The sequence below is a fragment of the Chanodichthys erythropterus genome, chromosome 19, assembly GCF_024489055.1.
Source record: "Chanodichthys erythropterus isolate Z2021 chromosome 19, ASM2448905v1, whole genome shotgun sequence".
NCBI lineage: Eukaryota > Metazoa > Chordata > Actinopteri > Cypriniformes > Xenocyprididae > Chanodichthys > Chanodichthys erythropterus.
Window position 1 is genome coordinate 27335013 of NC_090239.1, and position 26846 is coordinate 27361858.

The 26846-nt window shown below is 35.8% G+C and overlaps 2 protein-coding genes across 9 annotated transcripts in view; both read left to right on the forward strand.

Moving 5' to 3' along the window:
* The first annotated feature begins 54 nt into the window (after positions 1-54).
* Positions 55-11531, forward strand: slc35g1 (solute carrier family 35 member G1). 2 transcript variants are annotated; one of them, XM_067369395.1, is made up of 4 exons: positions 66-201; positions 303-545; positions 3292-3466; positions 6353-11530. In XM_067369395.1, exons 2-4 carry the CDS (start codon positions 365-367, stop codon positions 7098-7100), a joined length of 1104 nt encoding a protein of 367 aa, XP_067225496.1. In that variant the 5' UTR covers positions 66-201; positions 303-364; the 3' UTR covers positions 7101-11530. The 2 variants fall into 2 exon arrangements, with proteins under 2 accessions (XP_067225495.1, XP_067225496.1); XM_067369394.1 differs by having other exon boundaries at positions 55-545; positions 6353-11531.
* A 4292-nt stretch (positions 11532-15823) lies between these two features.
* The window catches only part of plce1 (phospholipase C, epsilon 1), a 96881-nt gene continuing 85858 nt past the window's right edge, over positions 15824-26846 (forward strand). For 6 of the 7 annotated variants that reach the window (XM_067370111.1, XM_067370114.1, XM_067370117.1 and 3 more), the window contains exons 1-2: positions 15824-16069; positions 25450-26810. In XM_067370111.1, the coding sequence (XP_067226212.1) occupies positions 25680-26810 (1131 nt within the window). In that variant the 5' untranslated portion in view covers positions 15824-16069; positions 25450-25679. Of the gene's footprint in view, positions 16070-20788; positions 20917-25449; positions 26811-26846 lie in introns of those variants that run through there. The other variant, XM_067370112.1, reaches the window with a different exon arrangement.

Consider the following 26846-nt stretch of genomic DNA (forward strand, 5'->3'; position numbering starts at 1 on the left):
TCTCTGAATTCAAAAAAGATTTCTACTCCGTAGAATAAACTCTTTGAAACGTCATTGTTGTCCAACCACAAATACGTTTTGTCTTCCTCTAGCGGCAGAGTCACGCAATCACCTCTTTCTTTGTACAAGGTTAATCATTTAACTTGTTGCTCGGTACCATTTCTACCCGAAGGCAACCGTGTGTCAAGACGCGTGGTTAAGGTATGCCCAGCAGCTGTTCTCTTCTGTCATGGGTGATATTAGACAGCGCAATGGCTCTGTGAGTAATAATGACACAGATTTATCTGTTGTCCCTTATACAGCGGACGACATCAGAGTGCTTTGTCATAAAGTTGACGATGGGGTCGTTGGGGAGGAAATTGAGATGCAAACTTGGTCAGAAGTGCCAGATGCGGATGCTGACGCAGAGGACTGCCGACGGGTCAACGGCGACGCTTTTTACCGGGTTTGTGTGCCGGTTTGCTGTAAGAGAAGCGACACTGACCGCGATGAGGAGGAGGAGGAGGATGGTGAGGAGGACACGGGGGCAAAAACAGTTGAAAAAGGTAAACTTACCTAAACTCTAACACAATCAGAAGATATTCATTACAAATTGTCCTACAGTCTGTCTATTTCTGTTTCTACATCCGTGTGACCTCTTTCAGTATTACAGCTAATATCGAGAGCAGTTACAAGTCACTTACATTCACCATAGTAACCGTCGTTTCCGCCTGTGACACACCACAATTACTATAATTACTGATACTACTAGAATAAATCTGCGGTAACTTGGTATGGACCTAATATTAATACATTAATAAAAATGAAAAACAGGTCAGAAATATTCTGATAGTGTCTTACACTCTTCATTTTACCATGACTTTACAATATAAATAGTAATAGCTGTAGTATCTATGATAAATGGCAGGTTTGGCATGGTAACTTTTTATGTTTACTTTGTCAAATCTGAGAGTTGTAACGTTAGTTACGTTACAGTTACGTTGTAACAAACCTGTAACTTACATTCACCATTTCTTCTTTAAAATACCATGGATAGTACAGTAAAACTCTGAAAACAAATCAATAAAATTAAACAACACGACAGATTTCTGAATGTTTCTTGAGCTGTTTGAGGGTGAACTCTATTCATTAATTATTAACTGGAAATAATGGCATCAAACATGTTACATTAACCATAATAATTACAATATCTTTTTTTTTTAAAATATCATTGATACTACAGTAAATCTGCATCAACTTTATATTAGCCGTATGCCATCAAAAATTAAGCTAATAAATAATAACAATGAATGAAATGATTGTTTCTTAATCTGTTTGAAGGAGATCTATCAATTTTTCATGGTTTTACAGTAAACTATAGTAATTGTGGAATAAATGTAAGGGTTACCATGGTTACCAACTTCTTTTTATAGCTGACGAGAACAGTTACATTGTATCAAGACCCTGACATACAGTTACCATTGTAACCATTGTTCCCGCTTTTAAAATAAACCACGGTTTCTTGGTTGTAGCCACCTGTCATCCAAAAAGTGTATACTGTTGAATTCTTATAAATTTATATGGGATTTATTAATGTATTTTTGATTACAGTGATGGCTAATTCCAAGTAACCACAGTTTTGTGTATTATAGTACAATAAAGTGTACTTTTTCATCGGCGCTGGTTCCAGAAGGATTTTTTTACAATTCATTTTTCACATAGTAATTTCATAAAAGCCTTCGTTAATGCGTTAGATAAGCCATGAACCAAACTAACTTGTTACAAGGTGGATCACAACATTACAAACTTAGATTTGAAGCAAAAACGTATTTGAAAATTAAAACTATTGATTTTGTTCAGTTGTTAAAAACAAGTTCCTCTATGAAGGGAATGAATGGTGTTTTTACTTCAGACTGTAGAAGTCTATTGTATGTTGTTGGAAACCGTGGTTACCATGGTAACTTTTGTAAGGGGACACTGTACACTGTTACATTGTATCTAATTTTCCTGCTTTTCGTATTCCATTTTAAAATGAGATTCTGTGTGACCAGGCAAGTACATAACATTGGGAGCCTATTTTGTTTCAAAGTACCTTAGAAATTTGAAGTTGTCATCTTGTCTTTTACATAAAGGATATAAAGGAAAAAAATATTTTCTCTGATAACAAAAAAATGCTTTGTCATTATGAGCAGTACTGGCTTTGTGGGAAAAACTGTTTGCATCACACCAGGAAACGGTGTCCTTTTTTCCTGTTCTCTCTTAACGCTCTGGTGAAGTTGTTTATTTTAAACCAAACCCGTATTCTGGGTATGTGTTATGTTCCAGGAACCATTTGAGTCAGCCCAGGTTCTCATGGGACATTTGATACAATTTGGCGTTTGTCCAATGTTGGCAACCACACATCCTGATTGAGCATGGGCTCAGCTCACCGACAGGTAGTAAAGTTGCATCTGGTTGCATAATCATTGCTGTTACATTTGAGTCATCGTTTCAGTGTCAAAGTTAAACAGAATCACCAAGAGTGTGTTGAGATTCATGCTGTTTTTGCTCCCTCCATCTCATTCCACTCCAAGATCAAAATTCAGATCACACCCCACAAAGCCAAATCACGCTGTGTGTAATTCTCATGTCTCGTTTCCATCGTTTGTGCAAATGGTTTGTCTACAAATACTGTGGTAATAAAGTGCTTTCATATGGTGCTTCAATGAATAAAATATTGTGGGATAGAGAAAAATATAATATGAGGAACAATTTAAGCTTAGAAGTGAAGAATTTGGTAAATTCTGCTGTCAGTAAAAAAATAGAGGTTTGGAAGTTTATAGGTTTTACGGATCGAAAGAAAGAAAGAAATTAAAATTCCAGTTCAGTTTCCTATGGTTTGTGGTCAATTCAATTAAAATGTTTTAATTGAATTGTGCCCAACCCTAGTCACAAGGGTAAAGTATTTGAATTGTCTTCATTTAAGGGTTTTTCTCAGCAAATATTTATTTATGCAGATAAAACAGTTACCCCCGGTTTCACAGACGAGGCTTAAGCCTAGTCTCAGACTAAAATGCATGTTTAAGCTGATTTAACTGAAAGCAGCTTGCACTGGCATATCTTAAAATATATCAGTGCTATTGTTTTGTCTGAAGATGCACACCAGTAATGTTTTTTTTCTAAGCTACTTAAATGTACTAAATTAAACTAAGGCCTAATCCTGGCTTAGTCTAAGCTCTGTCTGTGAAACCAGGCCATAATTAATCAATCCACACACCATGTAATTAATTCGCTCAAAATGATGTTAAGCTGTTTTGTTGTATTCATCCACAGAAAAGAAACCAGCTTGTCCAGGGCTGGGCCTCATGTACAGCTTGTTAGCATCTGTCTTCTTCTCCACTGCGGCTCTTCTTGTGAAGAAAATCGAGGGGATGCACGCCATCCAAATCAGTGCGGTTCGGTGCTTCTTCCAGATGCTGTTTGTCATGCCGGCCATGATATATTACAAGTATGAATCAGACATATTACAAGTATAAATCTATAATACAATTATACATCTGATATATCACAAGTAAGAATCTATAATACAAGTATGATTCTGATATATAACAAGAATGTATGAATCTATGATACGTTTCTTGTATGAATCTATAATACAAGTATGAATGTATGATAAAAGTATGAATCTGATATATTACAATCTTACAATTATTACAATTATGAATCTGAAGTTACAAATATGAATCTATGATACAAGTATGATGCTAATATACAACAAGAATCTATAAACAAGTATGAATCTATGATATATCTTGTATGAATCTATAATACAAGTGTAAATCTAATATATTATAAGTATGAATATATGATAAAAGTATGAATCTGATATATTTCTAATATGAATCTATAATACAAGCATAAATCTGATTCATTACAAGTGTGAATCTGATACATTACAGGTAAGAATCTATAAACAAAGTATGAATGTGTGCTACATTTTGAGTATGAATCTATAATACAAGTATAATTTTGATTATATTACAAGTACAAATCTAGTATTCAAGTAGAAATCTGATATATTACAAGTATAAATCAGTAATACAAGTATGAATCCATGATATATTACAAGTATGAATCTATAATAAAAGTATAAATCTGGTATATTACAAGTAAGAATATATAAAACAAGTATGAATCTGGGCTACAGTTTGAGTGTGAATCTGATATATTACAAGAATCTATAAAACAAGTATGAATCTATAATACAAGTAGAATTTTGATATATTACAAGTATGAATCTAGTATTCAAGTAGATATCTGATATATTACAAGTATAAATCTATAATAAAAGTATAAATCTGGTATATTAGAAGTAAGAATATATAAAACAAGTATGAATCTGTGCTACATTTTGAGTATGAATCAGATATATTTCTAATATGAATCTATAATACAAGCATAATTTTGATATATTACAAGTATGAATCTAGTATTCAAGTAGACATCTGATATATTACAAGTATAAATCGGTATAATACTATTGAATCTATAATACAAGCATAAATCTGATTTATTACAAGTATGCATCTGATATAACAAAAATCTATAAAACAAGTATGAATCTGTGCTACATTTCGAGTATGAATCTACAATACAAGTATAATTTTGATATATTACAAGTATGAATCTAGTATTCAAGTAGATATCTGATATATTACAAGTATAAATCGGTATAATACAAGTATGAATCCATGATATATTACAAGTATGAATCTAGTATTCAAGTAGACATCTGATATTACAATTAAGAATATATAAAACAAGTATGAATCTGTGCTACATTTTGAGTATGAATTAGATATATTTCTAATATGAATCTATAATACAAGCATAATTTTGATATATTACAAGTATGAATCTAGTATTCAAGTAGACATCTGATGTATTACAAGTATAAATCGGTATAATACAAGTATGAATCAATGATATTACAAGTATGAATCTAGTATTCAAGTAGACATCTGATATATTACAAGTATAAATCGGAATAATACAAGTATAAATCTGGTATATTACAAGTAAGAATATATAAAACAAGTATGAATCTGTGCTACATTTTAAGTATGAATCTATAATACAAGTATAATTTTGATATATTACAAGTATGAATCTAGTATTCAAGTAGAAATCTGATGTATTACAAGTATAAATCGGTATAATACAAGTATGAATCAATGATATTACAAGTATGAATCTAGTATTCAAGTAGACATCTGATATATTACAAGTATAAATCGGTATAATACAAGTATAAATCTGGTATATTACAAGTAAGAATATATAAAACAAGTATGAATCTGTGCTTCATTTTAAGTATGAATCTATAATACAAGTATAATTTTGATATATTACAAGTATGAATCTAGTATTCAAGTAGAAATCTGATGTATTACTAGTATAAATCGGTATAATACAAGTATGAATCAATGATACTACAAGTATGAATCTAGTATTCAAGTAGACATCTGATATATTACAAGTATAAATCGGTATAATACAAGTATAAATCTGGTATATTACAAGTAAGAATATATAAAACAAGTATGAATCTGTGCTACATTTTAAGTATGAATCTATAATACAAGTGTAATTTTGATATATTACAAGTATGAATCTAGTATTCAAGTAGAAATCTGATGTATTACAAGTATGAATCCATGATATATTACAAGTATGAATCTATAATAAAAGTATAAATCTGGTATATTACAAGTAAGAATATATAAAACAAGTATGAATCTGTGCTACATTTTAAGTATGAATCTATAATACAAGTGTAATTTTGATATATTACAAGTATGAATCTAGTATTCAAGTAGAAATCTGATGTATTACAAGTATAAATCGGTATAATACAAGTATGAATCAATGATGTATTACAAGTATGAATCTATAATAAAAGTATAAATCTGGTATATTACAAGTAAGAATATATAAAACAAGTATGAATATCTGGTATATTACAAGTAAGAATATATAAAACAAGTATGAATATCTGGTATATTACAAGTAAGAATATATAAAAAAAGTATGAATCTGTGCTACATTTTGAGTATGAATCAGATATATTTCTAATATGAATCTATAATACAAGCATAAATCTGAATTATTACAAGTATATATCTTGTATATTACAAGTAAGAATATATAAAACAAGTATCTATGCTACATTTGAGTGTGAATCAAGTATACAATACAAGTATAAATCTATGATATAGTGCATGAATCTATAATGCAAGTTTGAATCTATGATATATTACAAGTATGACTCTCTTGACCCTGTAATTGGATCCAGTATAATTGGGAATAGCCTAAAACCTTTTCATTTTTTCAGAACTGGCTTTTTGGGACCAAGAGGTATGCGAATCTACCTGTTCCTCAGAGGGTTCCTGGGGTCCAACGCCATGATCTTGTTGTATTATGCAGTTCTGCAGATGCCCCTAGCCGACGCCACGGTTATAATGTTCAGTAATCCAGTTTTCACATCCTTGCTGGCTTGGATTTTCCTCAAAGAGAGGTGCACAATATGGGACGTAGTTTTTACCGTGTTTACGCTTACCGGTGTCATACTGATAGCCAGACCTCCATTCCTCTTTGGTGGTGAGCTGTCTGGGATCGAAGGAGACTACACCAATCACATCAAAGGCACGGTGTCCGCCTTCATGGGGGCGGTCGGAGCTGCTTGCACTATGGTCATTCTGAGAAAAATAGGTAAAAGTGTTCATTACTACCTCTCCGTCTGGTACTATGCAGTCATTGGACTCATCGAGTGCATCATTGTTTTGTTCATCTTGGACGAATGGACCATTCCATCCTGCGGCTGGGACAGGTGGACTCTCATGGCCATTGGGTTGCTCGGTATAGCCGGGCAGGCGTTTCTAACCAAAGCACTGCAGATTGAGAAAGCAGGACCTGTTGCACTGATGAGGACGATGGATGTGGTTCTGGCCTTCATCCTGCAGTTCCTGTTCCTCAACCGCAAACCCACATGGTGGAGTCTGGGAGGGGCGCTGTGTGTGATCTGCAGCACTAGTGGGGTGGCCATAAGGAAGTGGCGTAACAGCACGAAACACAAGAGCTGATCTCACATTCTAGTGAGATGAAGAGAGATTTTTTATGTTTCCTACAAATAATTGCTGCATTAGATACCAAATAAGCTGTTTTACTGTAATAATATACATTGAAAGTCTTATTTCTTAGGACCTTACTGTATGCAGTATGTACAGTACATAACAGTATTTTCAGTAGTTTTGTAGTTTCTTAAAGTATATATTCTTACCTCAACTGAGGGCTGTTAGTCAAGATGCTACAGATATTTTTTAATCCAGATAATATTGTTGAGACAATACTGCTTTATCATATAGATATTATGGTAAACTACATAATAATAGACTGCTGGTCAGAGCTTGGTGGGTGTAAAAATCACCAAAAATGTCAATTCGCTCATCCTTGTATGGTTTTTCTCTTCCATGGAACTTAGAAGGAGATGTTTTGTCAAAGTTGATCTTTTCCATATAAGTTATGTGTTCATTTCATTAGTTTAATGATTTGACTTTTCAGTATGTTAGTAGGACAGTGTTTATACTAGAGATGAACCGATACTAAATTTCTCCACCGATACCGATAGCCGATAGTTTGGGGGTTCTGCCTTTTATACCTTCTTTTAAATGAATGACAATTTCATTAGAATGAATAATTAATCATTACATTTTTAATTATATTTTGAAAGAATGCAAATAAAAAAAACTTTATTCTCTCCATTTCATCAACTTGTTTCAGAGTAACTGGTATCAGTTATAAACAAACACATTACTCAAATTAATATTAACATTAACATTAAATTCTGAAGATTAAACTAATATTTTTTAGATTTCTGAATGTTATTAATTCATATAATTTCTAATAATACTGATTATCAAACTGTTTTCTTTTCACAAAGCCCAAATGCAGTGCATTTTCCTGCCCTTTTTTGATTGACACGATATATTGACCCTGACTATCAACTGTTTTTAAACTATTTTACTGATTATTGGCCAATATATCGGTGCATCTCTATTATATTCTGTAAGAATAATGAATAATTTAGTTTTTGAATGCTATATAGATGCAGGTAGTCAGTGAAGTGTTCTTAGCCATTTATAAGATATAAGCCAATTCTAAATGACTGGAATGAAAAAAAATGAAAAAAATGGAAAAACACCATAAAATGAGTACATAAGGCATACGTACTGTATTCCAAGCCACACTGTAAATTTGTTTAAGGACAATACTGAAATTTAAGTTATTTGCTGAATTTACCCGGTTTGTCATCATTGGCATGATGTGAATGATGCCAAACGTCATTGGTTGTTGTGCCCCTTTCACTTTTCTTGTATGTAAAAGAGCAGCGTGAACATTCTGCCTAATATCTGAATTTTTCTTTCATGGAAGTAAGTTCGGAAAAACATGAGGATGAGCAAATGATGACAGGATTTATTTTTTTGAGCAAAATACGCCTTTAAAATCTTTTGCACTTTGTCACTGACAATGTACTGTAACTGGCATTACTTTTAAGAGGAAGACACAGGGTGAACAGTTTGTCTGAATATTTATTTTTGAAAAATCTGACTTATATGTGCTTAAAGCTGAATATGCAATCAGTGATAGACATGTTCTGAACCGTGTATATGTACCTTAGATATACACACAGGTCTACTGCGCAAATATTAGCCTTTTACTCTTATTTATTTATCGGACATGTGTTTTGGCACAAAGATGAGTTATTGTGAGGCCGTGACTATCAGTAATGGCTGTTCTTCTGTAGTTCAGTCACTGTAAAATGGGGCTCTTCAGTTAGCTGAACTGCATCTCATTTGTTTTCCCTTTTACATTTATTTTAATTTGACTAATTATTTAAATTTTTAATTAAATATTTTTATTTAAACCCATTTGTGTAAACTGACCTGAAAGCACTTTACACTGACTTGTGTCAGCTTATCTTTATTAAAAGCACTATTCAAGGGTTAGTTCAACCAAAAATGAAATTTCTGTCATTAATTACTCACCCTCATGTCGTCCCAAACCCATAAGACTTTTGCTCATCTTCGGAACACAAATTAAGATATTTTTGATGAAATCCAAGGGGTTCTGAGCCACACATAGGCAGCAACGACATTGCACCTTTTGAGGTGACTGCAATGGTTCAACCTTAATGTTATGAAAAGACGAGAAAAATTATTCTCGTCGCTTCATAAAATTAAGGTTGAACCACTGCAGTCACATGGTAATTAAATTACTGTCTATGGAGGAGTCAGAGAGCACTCGGATTGCATCAAAAATATCTTAATTTGTGTTCCAAAGATGAACAAAGGTCTTACAGGGTTTGGGACGACATGAGGGTGAGTAATTACTGACAGAAATTTCATTTTTGGGTGAACTAACCCTTTAATGCTTTACTGATACTGCACCAGCGTTTAAAGACATGCTGCCTTAAATTTATTCTTTTTTTATTATTTATCTAATGACATATCTGTTAAAAATCTGTATATGTAAGACCAGATCCCTCCATATTATTTATTGAATAACGTTGCTGTAGATTTCAACTTGCATATTTATACGACTTTTGAACTTAGCCGTTTAAATAAATGAAAAATTCTTACCTCGTTGAGTCTTTTTTTCTGGAAGTACTAACCAAGATTTAAACTTTGTAGGCTACAACCATGTGATTCTCACCCCTGCCCAGTGGTTAAGAAGGATTACATCTGCATTCTTGTGGATTTTCTGTTCTTTCTCTCATTATTTTGTCATCATTTTAATTACACTTCATGCTTTGTGTAAATATTTAGGGATGCTCTGTAAAATGCTATACACAGCATCATTTAAGATTTATTTTTTGTAGTTTTCTGCCCATCGTCTAGGGCTGTTTGCTTTCTACCTTCTAACAAGAACAAGCTGTTTTGCCCTTTATCCTCAAACAAAAGGCCCCACACTGTTTGGTAAGTAACTGTAGACATGAACAGCCTGTTCCAATGCAGTACTTTTCCATTATCAACCGATAGCAGCAAGCGTTAATGATAGATCAACAGAGATTCAATAAACGCACACACACACACTACATGGTCCAAATTGTGGGATGTCCCCTTCTAAATAAAGGCTTTGGGTATTTTAGTTACACCCTTTAATCTCCTCAAACAAGCATTTTCCTTAGAATGGGTCATACCAAACTATTTAGTTATTGTCATAGGATGTCACCAGTACAAATGATTTAGTGATTCTGGTGTAAAAGATCATGACTGGCCAACGCAAAACCCAGAATGACATATCATTTGTTTGAGCACACAACAACAAAAGATATGGGAAGCAGTTTCCATTTTATAAGTTTACACATCTTTATAAGATAGATTTAATAATTGCATTTAATTGCATTTAATATTCATTCTGAAACTTTTATAGCATACTGAATGAATCAATGTCAATCTTCTCTGAAAAAACATATTCATTAAAATCATTTAAAATTGTTATAATAGTGTTGGGTCTATGATTAATTGCTTCTAATTTTGGATAAAACTGTGCTAAAGAAATAAAAAAATGTTAAATGTAAATTCATATATTGTAGAAACTCTTTAGATATGCTGTAATCAAAAGAAAGAACATGATCAACAGAATAATGACAGCAATAAAAAAAAAAAAATCACAGCCACTCATGTTGGGTATAATGAAGACTTTGTTAAAATACGGCTATTGCTTTAAAAACCACAACGAGCATGTTGCGGCTAGAGCGGTGTGGATCGTGGGTTAACCGACACAACATATGGGATAGGATTATCCATTTTTGGATGTGGCCAAAATATGCCACGTTGCCACAGTTGTGCTCCACTATTGAATTAAGGATGCCTTTAAAACCCCTAAATATGAGCTGTAGCAAATTTGAATTGTAATTTGAATTAGGCTATAATTCAATGAAATTATAAATGCAATAATATCTACAAATTTACTGTAACCTCTAAAAAGGTTAGAGTAGGAGTCTGATCTTGCCAAACATGTTAAAATATAAGCTTATGAGAGTCCCCACAATGTGTGTGTTTTTTTTTTTTTTCTAATTTTTATGATCATTATCAGTACGGAGCCCCTAAAAGGACACGATGAAAAAAAAAAAAAAGATGGGAGGAAAAATTATTAGTCAATGCTTTTGCGTTCTCTCGCAAATGTTTTGCATATACCCCAAGAAACAAAAAAGAAAAGTTTCGTGAGCGAAAGCATTGAAATATATCTCATATTTTTTTCCATCAACATATCCCTTTATACGGCTCCGTACATTTGTAGCTTAATATAACAGGTGTAAAAGTTTGTCAACATTTATTTATTTTATAAAATTATTTTTTACAAATTTGTTTTGTATTGTAGCTATGGATGCATTATGACATTTTTTAATCTTGATCAATTTAACAGTATGTAATTATTTGCGAAAATATAGACTATCAGAATGTATCAGAATATTATTTATATTTTGTCTAAATGTATAAAATAATTATTTATTTTGTTTGAATTTTGCACAACACTGATGTTTGTCACATGTCAAGCATGCATTAAAAATTAGTCTTATCAGTGAATTAAGACATACTGCCACTTTGCAACTGTGATCCCCCCAAAATTAATTAATTAAAAAAAAAAATTAATATATATATATATATATATATATATATATATATATATATATATATATATATATATATATATATATATATATATATATTGGAAATCATAAGAAAGTTTGTGCAAAGGCACATATAACACAGATGTTACAGAGATTAATCAATAAATAGAAAGTAAATAAACAAACATGCTTATTGCTTAGATTTGATTTCATTACTTAAAGTGCTTAGTCACTTTGAGTGAGCATATTCAAAATTGATTTGTCAACATCTATTTGTTATTTAAGTGATCAGTTGACGTTATAATCCAGTAGAGGGCAGCAGTGTAACATGGATAATTGGCGAGTTGCATGTTGAGTTTCAACTAGTCTGACCAACTAGCAATTAGTCAGGGCCAATCAGTTCTACTTTTCAGATTCAAATTTGACCTATTGTAAATGACTTAAAAAAGTAATGGACTAGTCATGAAGAAAAAAGTTAGATGACCAACTTGTTAGACAAGTCTAAGCAGTTTATGCAGCTGGCTAGTGAGGTATCAATGACTGTCGATCAGCAAGCAACATATTTAATTGTTGAGACTTCAGTTCAAGAAAACTTTCACTTGCAGGTGTTTAGATGAAAAGATATTGTAAAAGCTGGGCATGTTCCCACACACACAAAAAAAAGTCCACAGAAGGACAGATTATGAAGTCAAATCACTTTTGTACAAATCGGTGCCAGCCTCATTTGATTCTTTACAATTACATGAAGCCTTGTTTAATAATCTGCTCCAAAACATCATCAGACACATGACATAAAAACACAAAAGTTTCAAAGCCAGCCAATGCTATTACAATGAATTATCAGAAATCATTGCACAAAATCCAAATATACATCAAAAAGTGCTTTGGGTGCATCACAAAAGCACATAAAAGACACTGAACTACAACATACAAAGGCTTACTTGTGTGGTTTTTTCAAATGAATTGCAATCGGAAAGCAATAGTTCCACATGCTGTAGGATTACATGTGACAGATTGACTGGGAGTGGAAGAACTGCACATTCTTTCTGGATGGCATAAGAGTTCCCTCCTTGTGGACTGAGAATTGGAAAATCATTGCTATTCTGCCAAAAACAAACACATGGTTAAAATAAAATGAATATGCATTGGCATATGTCTGTATGAGCCTCTGCCTAATAGCTCATTTTATATTCCCTGAGGTTATTTTTTAAAGAGTAGTAAGTGGTGGGAGGGACTGGATACAACCCCCTCTGTCTGGACTGTTTAAGGGTGTGGGTCACCACTGCATGCATACACAAAAGCATTGCAAACATCAAGAAAAAGAATAAACTATATAATTTTAAAAATCATCTCGCATCGTCTTCCAATAAAGCAATTGTACAATTAATCTAGTTTGGCACAACAGGAAATCAAACAATGTTATCAATTGAGCCAAAGAAAGTAACCTTCAGATGTAGCCAAAACGAGATAATGTCCATGCAGCATTCCTATTAGTGTACTTCATTAATGATATCCACGGTGCTTTAAAGATTTGTATGTTCAAAAACAATGGAATTCATAAAAATCAATGGAATTAATAAAAAACCGTTGCGTGTCTCTGAGCAATAGTGGTGTTATTGAATGAATCAGTGTTATGAACAACTTGATGGAATGATTCAATGACTCACTCATAATACAGGCCATTGTCGCCACCTTTCGTAACGTTGCAACCTGTAGAAATGATCACTAATAAATCACTACCACTTTATAAAAGAACTTTTGAAAAAGCGCTCAAAACTAAGTGCTGTGTAAATATTCATATTTTATGTGACATCTAATACACATAACTACCATATTATGTATAGTATGTTGTCTGGTTTTGCTCCACCAATGAAAACAGTCACCAAAGTCTAGTAGCCTTCACCGATCAAAATAGCAGCTTTACTGAACAAATCAGTGTTTTGAATGAATCCAAAGAGTGAATGATTCAATGACTCACTCATAAATACAGTCCATTTCGCCACCTACTGGCGTAACATTGTAACCTGCAGAAAGGATGAAGGATCACTGACAGTACCCACCACCAGTGTTAGAGCTAACACATTACAAGTAACGCAAGTTACGTAATCAGATTACTTTAGTAACTAGTAAAGTAATGCATTACTTTTAAATTTACAACAAAATATCTGAGTTACTGCAGCTCTCCTATCCCCATACTGAGAGAAATCAGGAGTAACTGCAGATGTGTTGTGTGTGCTGTATAAATATGATGGTTATAGACTAGTTCTAGACTAAATGTGAGCATACATTTACTCATTTACTTCTTCACCTGCATCCTATTCTGTATTCCAGAATGGCAGCTGAAAGGTTTGTTTGAGCTGCGCCCTCTACTGTACAGTTGTGAACTTTTATTTCTTTCAGCCTAAAGGCAGAAACACACCAAGCCGACACCGATGAACCACTGGCGGTGAAAGCAGACTGCAGGGTTGGCTCACGTCGGCAGCGTCTGTGTCTAAAGTTGCCCTGACACACCAAACCGACGTTTGAAAGCCGACGGCCAAATAGCACGTCCGTTCTGCGCCTGCGCAAGATGAAATTCCCTTCCGTACCAGCAGGTGGCAGTAGCTGAACTGCCAATCAGAATGATCAGATAGCCCCGGCTGACCGAAGAGCTCCGATGCCGATTCCAACTTCAGCCGACGGTGTGGAACACATTGAGAAAACTTAGTCGGCCGATGAACAAAAACTGCCCGACGGCCGACCTTCGTCTTGGTGTGTTCCTGCCTTAAAGGTGCCATCGAACGTTTTTTTACAAGATGTAATATAAGTCTAAGGTGTCCCCTGAATGTGTCTGTTAAGTTTCAGCTCAAAATACCCCATAGATTTTTTTTAATCAATATTTTTAACTGCCTATTTTGGGGCATAATTAGAAATGCACCGATTCATGTTGCGGCCCCTTTAAATGCTCGCGCTCTCCGCCCACGGAGCTCACGCTTGCCTTAAACAGTGCATAAACAAAGTTCACACAGCTAATATAACCTTCAAAATGGATCTTTACAAAGTGTTCGTCATGCATACTGCATGCATGCGTCGGATCATGTGAGTATTGTATTTATTTGGATGTTTACATTTGATTCTGAATGAATTTGAGGCTGTGATCCGTGGCTAACGGCTAATGCTACACTGTTGGAGAGATTTATAAAGAATGAAGTTGTGTTTATGAATTATACAGACTGCAAGAGTTTAATAATGAAAACAACGATGGCTCTTGTCTCCGTGAATACAGTAAGAAACAATGGTAACTTTAACCACATTTAACAGTACATTAGCAACATGCTAACGAAACATTTAGAAAGACAAGTTTACAAATATCATTAAAAATATCATGTTATCATTGATCATTTCAGTTATTATTGCTCCATCTGCCATTTTTCCCTGTTCTTGTTTGCTTACTTAGTCTGATGATTCAGCTTTGCACAGATCCTGCCCTTGTCTAATGCTTTGAACATGGGCTGGCATATGCGAATATTGGGGGCGTACACCCCGACTGTTACGTAACAGTCAGTGTTATGTTGAGATTTGCCTGTTCTTTGGAGGTCTTTTAAACAAATGAGACTTATATATAAGGAGGAAACAATGGAGTTTGGGACTCACTGTATGTCATTTCTATGCACTGAACTCTTGTTATTTAACTATGCCAAAATATATTCAATTTGTAATTCTAGGGCACCTTTAAGGCCTTTTTTGTTGTTATAAAAGCAAACAGCCCATCCCAGATGCGAAAAAGTGACGCAAAAGTAACGTAACTAATTACTTTCCATAAAAAGTAACTAATGCAATTAGTTACTTTTTTTTTAGGGAGTAACTCAATATTGTAATGCATTACTTTTAAAAGTAACTTTCCCCAACACTGCCAACCACTACAAATCAGAACTTTCGTAAAACCACTCAGCCAATCGAATTCGAGGACGGAACTGCTGCTGTGCATTTTTAATACTTATATTTTAGACACACGACTACCATATCATGTACCTTACAAGGCATTTCATGGTACGTGGCGTAAAAAGAAACAGTATGGTATCAGGTCCCGTAACTTCTTAAAGTGAATATTAAGCAGGCTATTTATGAAGACGTGCATGCGTGTGGCTGTTGACAGTAAAGAAGTGTGTCAGTCTCTTGAGCGGTACCGTGAGTTAAAGTCCTCAGACATTCCTATGCAGTGACACCTCAGTAGATCAGCTATTGTGCTCGCGAGCGACTCTGCTGCTGCTGCTGACTGAATGAGTTTCCCGCCTCCACTAGCTTAAACCCAACACAGTTGTTAATACGGTTGCTGCTGCTGCGAGGCTTTGCAAATTTAACAGTCATTTTCTGAAACCACGATGAAGTTTCATCCTCTCTCGCGTGAGAGACGGTTTTCTGGTGTGACTTTCTGCAGCGGTAAGTTATTTCTCCTGTCGTTGGCACGTGTTTATGTTATGTTTGTTGTGTTAAATCCTGAGTTTATGTTATCATTTAGTGAATACGCTGCAGTTGGGCGTCAAATAACGTTTGATGTTAGTTGATAGATTGTGTTGTCGGATTAATACAGTTGGAAATGAAAGAAAGACAGTTTGCCTTGCGACTTGCGACGTGTTTTCATTCACCTCAGTTGTTTTATTTCGTATTTAAATACTTTGGTATAATTTTACACGGTACTTTAAAGAATTCCAGAGTGCTAGCATGGCAAAAACTTATGATACCACGGTAATACCATGTTTTGGACATGGTATTACTATGGTAATTTATTACTTTTTTTTTTTTTTTTAGTGAAATGTGCTTCCCAATGAGTTCAGGCAGGTGTCAAATGTTTGACTGTGACAGAGAGGATGCTTCTATAAAGACATGATGTTTTTAAATCGTCTGTGACCATGATGATAAGTTGTTAGTAAAGTTTAGTAAAAGGCACCTTTACCCAAAAGCACAGTGAGACCTGTTTGTGTCCCCCTTTTCTGCCTCTACAGGCTCCCCCAAGTCTAGTTTGGTGAAATCATTCTCTAATGGAAATCTTATGTTGCACTAGTAAAGTCTGTACTGTGACTGAGTTGACCAGCTCTGTAATCTGATCTTGCACCAGTGATCCTGGGGTTTGGGCTCTTTATACTCAAACTCACACAATCCATTTTCATTTACCAGCCTGGAAAATGTGAATAGATGGAAAACTTGTCTGCTTTAGTTTACTTGCCACTTTTCTTTTATGAGAACTCAGTTGAGAAAGACCTGGAGGCAAATAGTACTTGGTTACTGTCCTGTGATCAGATGGAATCTTTTGCTTTGCATTAAACAAGCCTGTAATCATAGACCTTTGATCAGTTATGACACAATTCTCAGTACATTACACAATACTCAGAATTTGAACATTTTTACATAAACTGAATTACTGATGTCATGTATACTTTTTGTGTTGTGAAATGATATCTGTGATGACACACCTGAGTTTCATGTAGCAAAACAAGAATGCCAGTGCCAGAAGATATGACACACCCACAAATGATCAAAGATTGTCAAACTGTACATTTGTGAAAGCAAACACAGATTTAGTGTCAACGACTGTCTCTTCCAAGCAGCCTATGTAATATTTGGACATGACATACCCAAAGTGATATAGTAATTTCATTATGATTTTTACAAATTGTCAGCTTAAAGGGTTAGTTCATCCAAAAAAGAAAATTCAGTCATTTATTACTCACCCTCATGTCGTTCCACACCCGTAAGACCTTCGTTAATCTTCGGAACACAAATTAAGATATTTTTGTTGAAATCCGATGACTCAGTGAGGCCTTCATAGGGACATTTCCTCTTTCAAGATCCATTAATGTACTAAAAACATATTTAAATCCGTTCATGTGAGTACAGTGGTTCAATATTAATATTATGAAAACAAAACAAAATAACGACTTATATAGTGATGGCGGATTTCAGAACACTGCTTCAGGAAGCTTCGGAGCATAATGAATCGTGTCAAATCATGATTCAGATCGCGTGTCAAACCGCCAAACTGCTGAAATCACGTGACTTTGGTGCTCCAAACAGCTGATTCGACAAGCTGATTCATTATGCTCCCATGCTTCCTGAAGCAGTGTTTTGAAATCGGCCAACACTTAATAAGTCGTTATTTAGTTTTTTTTTTTGGTGTGCACCAAAAATATTCTTGTTGCTTTATAATATTAATATTGAACCACTGTACTCACATGAACCGATTTAAATATGTTTTTAGTACATTAATGGATCTTGAGAGAGGAAATGTCATTGCTGGCTATGCAGGCCTCACGGAGCCATCAGATTTCAACAAGAATATCTTAATTTGTGTTCTGAACATTAACGAAGGTCTTACGGGTGTGGAACGCCATGAGGGTGAGTAATAAATGACAGAATTTTCATTTTTGAGTGAACTAACCCTTTAAAGCTGCAGTCCGTAACTTTTTTTTGATTAAAAATGATCCAAAATCAATTTTTGAGCTAGTACATAACCAGCCAGTGTTCAAAACTATGTCCTTACCTTAGCCCGATTCACAACGGTAAGCTTGTATATAAAAAAAAAAAAAAAAAAAAAATTCATACCTACGTAATCACCATCACCAAAATTGTACTTTGTTTTTTTTTTACATTGAAACTTGAAAAAAAATATATAGACCGACCTACCGACCCTTTTTTTTTTTTTTTTTTTTTAAACTGTTACTGCCAACCAAAATATTTTTAAGGATGGCCTAAGTGACAACTGGAGATTCACCCGTAGTCAAAAGCAAAAGACTTTGGACGCTAATTAGGGCTGTGACAGTGGCAATTTTTTACTACCGCAGTGGGAAATCACCAACAACCGCTGGTGTTGCGGTGGTGGTGGTTGTTTATATATATATATTATTAATATAATATAAAATCAGTGGCATGCGGTCCATATAAGCTGCGAATGCTCTGCATACCCAAGCCATTTGTGGACTTGGCAATTAATATTAACATCATAAATTACTATTAAATCCCTTGTTTGAGGTGTACCATAAAGCCTTCATGATTGGTAATGCGTATGTAACTGAATGTAATTTATTTATTTGCCAAACGATTGTAATTTTCTTTAAATCTGCCAGTTACAGAGACTTCCGGGTAAGCTGATCCTACAGCAGCTTTTGCACCTTCGCACTTTTGTTATGGAGCGTCATCATTGTCCCGTGTTCTCATTGGTTTGCTGGCTTAGGGAGGATTCTAAGGCAGGATAAGCTGTGAGCAGATCGCTCGCCCAAGAGGAAAAATGAGCTGCTGCCAGATCTCGATCACCGAATATATCATTGTATTTGATACAAAACTACCTAGACTTAACCAAATAATTTAAAAATATTTTCACAGTATTTCATTTTCTCCATAAGGACTTTTAAGACAGTCCTACTGTAACTAGGCCTATCAGAGGATGTCAATCAATAGTCTGTGCATTTGTTATTGTTAGTCATCAGTTTGCATAATTTTGACTTATTTTTTAAAGAATACTGAAATTTTTATTTAGTATAGCCTACTTATATTTATTCTAATTACATTTTATTTTTTATTTATAATATGCTGCTAATACTAATTGTTATACTTATTTTTAATTATTAATTTAAAAAAGTACTTCTGGCATACCTTTAAATTGACGGCATGGTGTTTTTTATTTGTCATGTCTGAATTAGATCTGTGTCCTAAACTGATACGTTTAAAGGTGAAGTATGTTGTTTGTGTGATACTAGCGGCACCTAGTGGATTACAAAAATACAGCATATTTTGCAAACGCACCTTTCGCATGTCGCGTCTCCGTCAACCCAAACATCACAAAAGCTCTTACGGTTGCTTGTGATTACATTATAACTTTATTATTATAAAACTGACTTAAACTGGGTGCTCGCCTGTGCGTAATCAAACGCATCATTTTATTCTGGAGACTGAACCAGAGATTGTATATTATAGGGAGATGCGAGGGTCTGTATCTCTTACCATTGGAGAAACCATAATGGCTAACTTGTGCCTTTCGTGCCTATCATGTAATGGCCTCTGGTCTCCTTCCCTGCGTACCGCCTGTACCGCCACAGCCGGAGCGTAAGCATTAGTCATTACGCTTTTTTGGCTAAAGGTTGCAGGCTTACCTTCCAGTGGCTTTGACTGAACTTGCGCTCTGCAGATACACTGGAGCGCACTTACCACCAACTGGACAGGGGTGGGAATTACATAAACAAGCTACATCAGCTTCAGTAATCTGTCAAAATGATGGACGGGCTTCAGATTTTTTCCGTCACTGCAAAAAAAAAAAAATTCCGGTTAATGCGACCTCTGAGATAATATATAATGTCACACTACCGCCAGTGACACTCCATGGCACGGTTATCATGCCAACCGTCACAGCCCTAACGCTAATGTACACATATTCACGCAATGCTGATATTGTTAACATTAACAATTTCAGAACAAAGTATAACTATTATTTGCACAGTTTGATGTGATATGAGCTTAGCGGTCGTCAATCACCATTGTATTGTAATTGCTTATTGGTATTTTAACATTCTTAGTTGGTCAGAACAAAAGTGGCAGACATGTTACTTGTTCAGATGATATCTGAACAATGACTGCACAACCCACATAAAGATAATTCTGCAAATAACTGCAATTGCAGGTTTCAAACAGAGATGGCAACAAAGAGACAAAACTTACAGACTGCAGCTTTAAAGATGATAATAAAATAAAGCTGAGAGATTTTTTTTTTAATAAAACTGTATAATATAGATAAATAAATATAATTAGGCCCCCAGACAGAGACTAAGTTGTTGTAGTTTTCATTTTGCAATTTGTTTGTTTTAGTATTTTTAGTACATTAACAACAACTTTTTTATTGCAGTTAGTTGCCAAGACAGTTTAAGTTGTTTATCTAATAATTATATTTTCTTATATTTTAATTAATTAAAACAATTTTTAAATGTTAAAGGTGCCCTAGATTGTTTTTTTTACAAGATGTAATATAACTCTAAGGTGTCCCCTGAATGTGTCTGTGAAGTTTCAGCTCAAAATACCCCATAGATTTTTTTTAATTAATTTTTTTAACTGCCTATTTTGGGGCATCATTAACTATGCACTGATTTTTTCAGCACGGCCCCTTTAAGAGATGCGCTTCCTCTGCCACACGAGCTCTCGACTATATATACATCGCATAAACACAGTTCACACAGCTAATATAACCCCCAAATGGATCTTTACAAGATGTTCGTCATGCATGCTGCATGCATGCTTCGAATTATGTGAGTAAAGTATTTATTTAGATGGTTATGTTTGATTCTGTGTTAGTTTGAGGCTATGCTCTGTGGCTAATGGGCTAAAGCTAACATTACACACTGTTGGAGAGATTTATAAAGAATGAAGTTGTGTTTATGAATTATACAGACTGCAAGTGTTTAAAAATGAAAATAGCAACGACTCTCTTGTCTCCGTGAATACCGTAAGAAACAATGGTAACTTTGACCACATTTAACAGTACATTAGCAACATGCTAATGAAACATTTAGAAAGACCATTTACAAATATCACTAAAAAATATCATGATATCATGGATCATGTCAGTTATTATTGCTCCATCTGCCATTTTTCGCTGTTGTTCTCACTGGCTTACCTTGTCTGTGCACAGATCCAGCCGTTAATACTGCCTTTCCTTGTCTAATGCATCGAATGGGCTGGCATTATGCAAATATTGGGGTCATACATATTAATGATCCCGACTGTTATGTAACAGTCGGTGTTATGTTGAGATCCGAGTGTTTTCCGGAAGTCTTTTAAACAAATGAAATTCACATAAGAAGGAGGAAACAATGGTGTTTGAGACTCACTGTAATACTTTTCCATGTACTGAACTCTTGTTATTCAACTATGCCGAGGAAAATTCAAATTCTGATACTAGGGCACCTTAAATAGTTTTAGTTAAAGTCTGGAATACACTACACAACTTTTGCTCTGGTTTTTGCTGTGAATGTCATTTGCAGTCTGGTTGAGACACTAGTTGCCAAAAGTCAGATCCAGTCTGCAGTTGTTGGGTAGTCAGAGTTGAATTTTTTATTTTATTTATTTATTTTTTTTTCATGAAAATCATGTAATGTATGAGGGGAACAGACTCTGATTTTTTTTGTTTTTATTAAAGGGTTAGTTCACCCAAAAATGAAATTTCTGTCATTAATTACTCATCCTCATGTCATTCCAAACCCGGTAGACCTTCGTTCATCTTCGGAAAAAAAATTAAGATATTTTTGATGAAATCCGAGAGCTCTCTGACCCCTCCATAGACGGCAATGTAATTACCACTTTCAAGGCCCAGAAAGGTAGTAAAGACATCGTTAAAATAGTCCATGTACAGTGGTTCAACCTTAGTGTTATGAAGTGAATACTTTTTTGTGCACAAAAACAAAACAAAAATAACTACTTTATTCAACAATTCCCTTCCCTGTCATTCTCCTACTCCGTTTACGTTGTATAGAGATGTTTTAAAAAACAGATGTTTTTTATTATTGTTTTATGTATGCTTTGGCAGTATTGTATGATTTACAGTCATGCCAATAAAGCAATTTTGAATTTAATTTAATTGAATTGAGTGCAGTGCTTCCATGTTCTACGTCAGAACGCAGACTCAAATCTCCTAGCAATGAGGCGCGTGTTTCTGTGTGGGTTTGTTGTTTTCAGAACGATGTGAATGTTGGTAGTGTGTGATCCTCAGTCGTTTAGTGTATGATGGCCAGTTTTTCTCTGTAACCATTTAGAAAGTGGGCAAGTATACAGTATGATGCCTATAGTGTTTAAAATCTGTTCAAAAAGTAGTTTAGTGTATTCCAGCCTTAACTCTAATAACACTGGTCAGAGATCAACAACAGTTGACCTAGTTCCATTTATGATGGGCTGTTAGCCTATAATGTCGTAATCTCGGTTGAACCAACATGTATGTGTCCTTGATGCCATTGTTTACACATACATAAACTCGGTTATATTAAGATGAACTGTTCCACGTCTGAATGAGGCTTTGCTCCAGTAGCCGTCTGTTGCACAGGAACAGAATAAAGCTAGCACAGATAATTAGTTTTTGCTGGCTTCAGAAAAGAAGGGGAGAAGGAGGGGTGTGGAGGTGGATTTGGGGAGGTGGGAATTCCCGTAATTTCCAAGCGTTACAATGGCCTCATGCCTCAGCAGACACTCATACCCACCCACCGTTCTGGAGGCACGACCGCCTCTTTTCTGCTACAGCTCATAGTTTAGATAAGTGAGAGGTGTCTTTAACAAGTTCAGGTTTTTAGGGCACAAATGCCTGTAACACCTACTGCAGGCAGGCTGATACGTTGGCTGTACATGATCATGAGATCAGTAAGGATAGAAGGAAATGACCTTGATGGATTGGATACAATATCTCATAATATAATAATATACAAATAAAGGCTAGCAATACTTCTGGGCTTCCACAACTTTTAGAAGTTTAATTAGTGGTGTTTGCTAAGACAAGCAACACTATTACTGTTGCTTAGAGTTGGGACAATAAATTGTTGCATCTTGAATTGAGAAATGATTCTGGATCGATTCTGCGATTTTCCGAATACATCGCGATTCTCTCTCTCATTGATTCTGAGCTTAGTTTGTAACAGCAGATGGCACTGCGTGCTTTAGAAACAGCAGTACTTGAACTCGATACACACACCACTTGAACCTTCTATAAAATAATTATTCATAAAGTTTGAAAAGTTTGAAGCAAATTACAAGGGTGTTTGCAGTGGGCTGTTTACATTAATGTCATAAAAGCATTTTGAGGTGCAAGTACATTCTCAGACTGCGGATACGTTTACACAAGAGTGACGTACTAAAAAGTTTTTCCTTTTTCCTTTCATTTTTTCGCACAAAGACAACAACATTGTCAAAATTATCTCCGTTCACATGGATCCACAAAAACGACTGCAAAAAGCTGTATTCTGCTGCCAGGCCAGTAGTTGGCAATATCACTTTGCCTTTTCAGGCCTCTAAAACTCTGTTGACGTATAAATGAACGGCCAAAACGCATAAAAAGTTTTCTGTTTTTAGTTGAAAAAGGTGTTGTGTAAATGGCCCCCCACATTGATGATCAGACCTGTTTTTACAGACCAGCAGTTCATAGAGACATGGGAATGGACATTTTAACCAGTATGCAACCACCCAGAACAGCCAGCAGCTGCTAAACATCAGCCTAACAACCAGCCAGAATGAAAGTGAAATGAAAGAAACAATATTTTCTCATCACTTAATGATCAGATCACCTCAGTCACAAGACAGTTCATCATAAGAACGAGGGTGTGTCTGGATTATCTGTCTGGTGATCTCATACTACAGAAGGAATGCATTTGTTATGTGCTTTTGGGAGCAGATTAGGACATAATTTGTTTAGTTGCTTCTGATACTTTAGTTACTGTTAAAAAACAAACAAAAAACAAACAAAACACAGGTATGGTCTTATTTACCTTATTCAAAGACTTCTGAGGTCATAAAATAGTTTTATGTGGTTTATGACATTTATTCACTGATAAAATTTAAAAAAGTTCTGAAGTCACATTTGCTTTCAGATTTAAAAGTGAATGTGTCATGCCAGATTTGATGTCTCTGATGGTAAACACTATTTGTTATTGTTTGTCTCATGAACATGTAATGGCAGCATTTTTGTTAGGTCAGGTGTGTAAATCTATGGACATTAATGATACCATAAATCATGCATCTTGTTTATGAGAGTGTGCTGTTACTTTTCTAAGTGATTTAGCTCATGATTTTCCCCCCAGCTGATGATAAAATCACAGAAATCCCATAAACTTACATCAAAGGAGGGACGAGAGCAAGAACACTCTAGCAACACCCTAGCAACCACCCAGAACACCTTACCTTACAACTGATTAAAACACTGTAGCAACTGCATGGATCCACCAACAACATCCCTAACTTGCTTAGCAATGTCCTTGCAAATGTATGGTAACACATTGCTCAGTTTTGCACCACTCACACTTTTTCTTCAGAAAATATAAAAATGTACTGTTTGTAGACAGTCATCACTGATTGTTTTATTCAGCCTGAGAAGTAAATTGTCCCTGTGTACTAAAAGCAGTATTCCAGTGTCTTTTACACCCTCTTTCACCAAGTCCATGTCTGATTACAAGCACTAGAGTGCTGAGTTATGAAATACTCCTCACTGTGTTAGCACAGTGATTTATTGTCAACTGTGTGGGTGTGAGAGCTGAGCCATGTTTGAAGACTCTGACTGACCGTATTCCCCTGAAATCAATGCAGTGAATGCCCCCCTTTAATCGCATTCGGTCTACCTCCTCCAAGCGAAGCTTTACATTCCAGAGACCCGTGCGTTTTTATTGGGTTGGGGGGCTGCTGACTGTAGTGAGATTTTGGACAGCTATGTGATTTCCTGAGAGGGAGATATTTTTGAGTGGATGTGAATTTTCATTTCATGCTGTCAGAATGTGCATCCTGTCCTTGTAATATTTCTTAAGTGTTTTAAACAACGTTTCGGTTGTGGTGAAGTGCACTTTTAACAACTTTCCCAGATAGCACCTAGCAAGACATAAAACAGCTTGGCTTTAATAAGGATTGAGAAACTTTTTTTTGCCTTGCCCAAGCCAAGTAAAACCAGTGTGTTGAGTTACTGTATGTTTATGTTTCCACTTGCATTGTCATATTTTCTTCATTCATTCAGGGAACATTTGCACGTTATTAAAAATGCTATGTGGCAAGAGAAGTTGTTTATTGAAATTTGTTTTTCTTGTTCCCCTCTCATCTAGTGTTCTGAGCCTCAAGGTCTTGGGAGAAGAGGTTAAAGTCGGGAGGGGCGAATAAATTGAGAAGACGCAGCCATCGCTTACTTCTGTAGTCATTCTAAAGCTTCCACTTCAGGCAGACCCACAGAGATACTCTCTCTAATCTCAAGACCATCATCTCTAGGGCTAGTTTGCCAGAAGCTTGTGCTCGTGTTAATTGAGCAAGGAGAATCTGTCATCAGGTGCCTAATGATATGAGGGTTCGTGTGGAAAGACAGGCGCATATTGGCCTCATGAGCTCCATGGCCTCCGAGGGGGCTTCCGCTGTGCTGGGAGTGAAGAGTCTTGGTAAGGAGACTTCAGCAAGTAATGGAGATGCTCTCATAACCGGGAACTACAGCTTGCCTGAGAGCGAATCCCCTCAGACACCTGTCCATTATCCGTTTGACCCTTTTGAGGGGGACTCACTGGGCGCAGAGTGCAGAATACGAAAGTCTTTGGATACTAGGTCTAAGAGTTTGGATTGCCTGGACAATACCTACAGGTCCAAATACTGCAGCTGTGGGGCCGCAAGGCACGGGGAAGAAGGGTTGTACGTTTGCCAGATGTGTGGGTTTTGCGATCCAGTGGAAAGCGAAGCAGGCTGCCCGGAGAATAGCTTTCCTCCTAGAAGCTGGGGAACAGTGCCCCAGCAGAGGAAAGCAGAAGAGGTTTCTTCTGATGTTCCTTGCCTTGCTGGAGGACAGCCAGCATTGAGTGGCTCAGATGGTAAACTGTGCCAAATTGAATTAGTCATCGGCCAAAACACGGAGAGCCTGCCGTTCTGTGGGCTGGATTTGAGGCGAAGCAGCGTGCCAGTATCTTCGCCACAAGGCCCTCAATGCGCCAATGGCTGCGGCACTGCTGCGAATAACAAAATGCGTGACAGAATAGACTTTGTATGTGCCGTGTGTCATAAAAATGGATTTTCTAGTCTGGAAAGGCTTAACCGGAAAACCAAGCCCTTGTGCTCTCAGGACAGGTGCCTTAAGAGGTCCACACCCTTCAGGTTGTCTGCAAGTCAGGACTGTAGTGACAGTGAGGGCACCGTGTCCGACAGCGAGTTTGTGCGAAACAAGAAAGAGCGCTCTACTGTCCTGGTCAGGAGGTATCTCAAGAACAACCAGAAAATTAAAAAGACTGTGTGCACAGGCACCAGAGCTATAGTAAGGACTCTACCCACCGGCTGCATCTCCGACAGAGTCTGGGAGTCTGTTTGTGGGAAAACATGCCACCTCGGCGAGAGGCGCACGCATGAGGCGAGAGGATACAGCAGAGCGCTTCAGGCAATCCAGCTGCAGGTTTCCAGGGCCCTTCTTATCTACCCAGGGGTCAAGTATGCAGAGGTAAGGTCAATTTCTCTTTTCAATAAAGCTCTGCTT

Coding starts and splice junctions, on each gene's coding strand:
- slc35g1 (XM_067369394.1), top strand. CDS start 230: ATGGGTGATATTAGACAGCGCAATGGCTCTGTGAGTAATAATGACACA. Junction 546..3,291: donor GGCAAAAACAGTTGAAAAAG/GTAAACTTACCT, acceptor ATTCATCCACAG/AAAAGAAACCAGCTTGTCCA. Junction 3,467..6,352: donor CCGGCCATGATATATTACAA/GTATGAATCAGA, acceptor TCATTTTTTCAG/AACTGGCTTTTTGGGACCAA.